General features: G+C 44.6%; 1 protein-coding gene across 1 annotated transcript in view; it reads right to left on the reverse strand.

Annotated features, from left to right (window-relative positions):
- Nucleotides 1-6: 6 nt before the first annotated feature.
- Nucleotides 7-1,198, reverse strand: part of SARC_13453 (hypothetical protein) — a gene marked incomplete at its 3' end in the record, with an annotated part of 3,491 nt that continues 2,299 nt past the window's right edge. Inside the window, exons 5-6 of the mRNA XM_014292416.1 lie at nt 868-984; nt 7-223 (exon numbers count right to left, since the gene is read on the reverse strand). Of these exons, the coding sequence (XP_014147891.1) occupies nt 7-223; nt 868-984 (334 nt within the window). The remainder of the gene's footprint in view (nt 224-867; nt 985-1,198) is intronic.

Raw genomic sequence — 1,198 nt, forward strand, 5'->3', positions numbered from 1 at the left:
AACGGACATACATTTTCGCCAGTGTTTTGCTGTACTTGGTGTGCTTGTCATTGCTCTGCGCCAGCATCGTGAATATCCTCTCAGCCATCTTTGCCGACCGCTTGGCCATAAGCAGTTGGGTGGTGTCTGATTTGGTGTCTTTCAGCACAGCCACTGCCACTTTCTGTTCGCATAATCCGATGTTGTACTCTGTCTCGCTGTCTGTGGGGGTTATATGAAGCGCCTGCATAGCAGATCGGAATGGGTTAAGGTATGTTAGGATAGACATACAATACGTGCGAAGTTTGGCCCCTTTTTTTGGCGCAGAATGTTTGCACAAATTAATGTTGTACCCTATCTCGCTGTCTGAGGGCTATATGCAGCGCCTGCAATAGAAATCGGATGGGTAAGGTATATTAGAATTGGCACACAACAAAAGTTTGTCCCCTTTTCTGGCCCAGAAAGTTCGCACAAATTAATGCTGCACGCTATCGCACTGTTCGTTAGGGGTTGATGCAGCGTTAGTGTGGCTGATTAAAGTTGGACACAAACGTGAATGTGATTCCAGCATACTATAAGCGTTGATCGAGGAGCGTGAGCGTATCGCAGGGGTTGAGCATCAGAATTTGCACACAATACGAGTGCGGACATGATCTGTTCCGTTTGCTGGCTCTTTCTGAGCACCTCTGTGAAAGGACACGTGGATTCTACAACTCAACAAACAACTACAACATGAAATAGGCCCGTACAGAGGCCCTACAGAAAATGCGTTTATTGATACTTGGAGAAATGTTTGAGTTTTTTATTGATACTTCAAGAAACGTTTGAGCACACAAAAGTACCGATATCTTACTTAGAAATGCATACAGTATTGGGTATAATACATACCTTTCGGAGTGTCTTAGCAGCCATGGCGAAATCATTGGACAGAAAGTATGCGCGCGCAATGGAGATGTACACGTCCACATCGCGGCCTCCGAAGAATCGTGCCTGACATGTCTTCAACTGAGAGGTGACGACAGTAGATACGACAATCAGGTAAGTGATAAACATGTCTTCAACTGAGAGGTGACGACAGTAGATACGACAATCAGGTAAGAGATAAACATGTCTTCAACTGAGAGGTGACGACAGTAGATACGACAATCAGTAAGTAGAATAACATAGTCTTCAACTAGAGAGGTGACGACAATAATACGACAATCAGGTAAGTAGATAA

Source organism: Sphaeroforma arctica, assembly GCF_001186125.1.
Source record: "Sphaeroforma arctica JP610 unplaced genomic scaffold supercont1.3308, whole genome shotgun sequence".
In the NCBI taxonomy this organism is placed as follows: domain Eukaryota; class Ichthyosporea; order Ichthyophonida; genus Sphaeroforma; species Sphaeroforma arctica.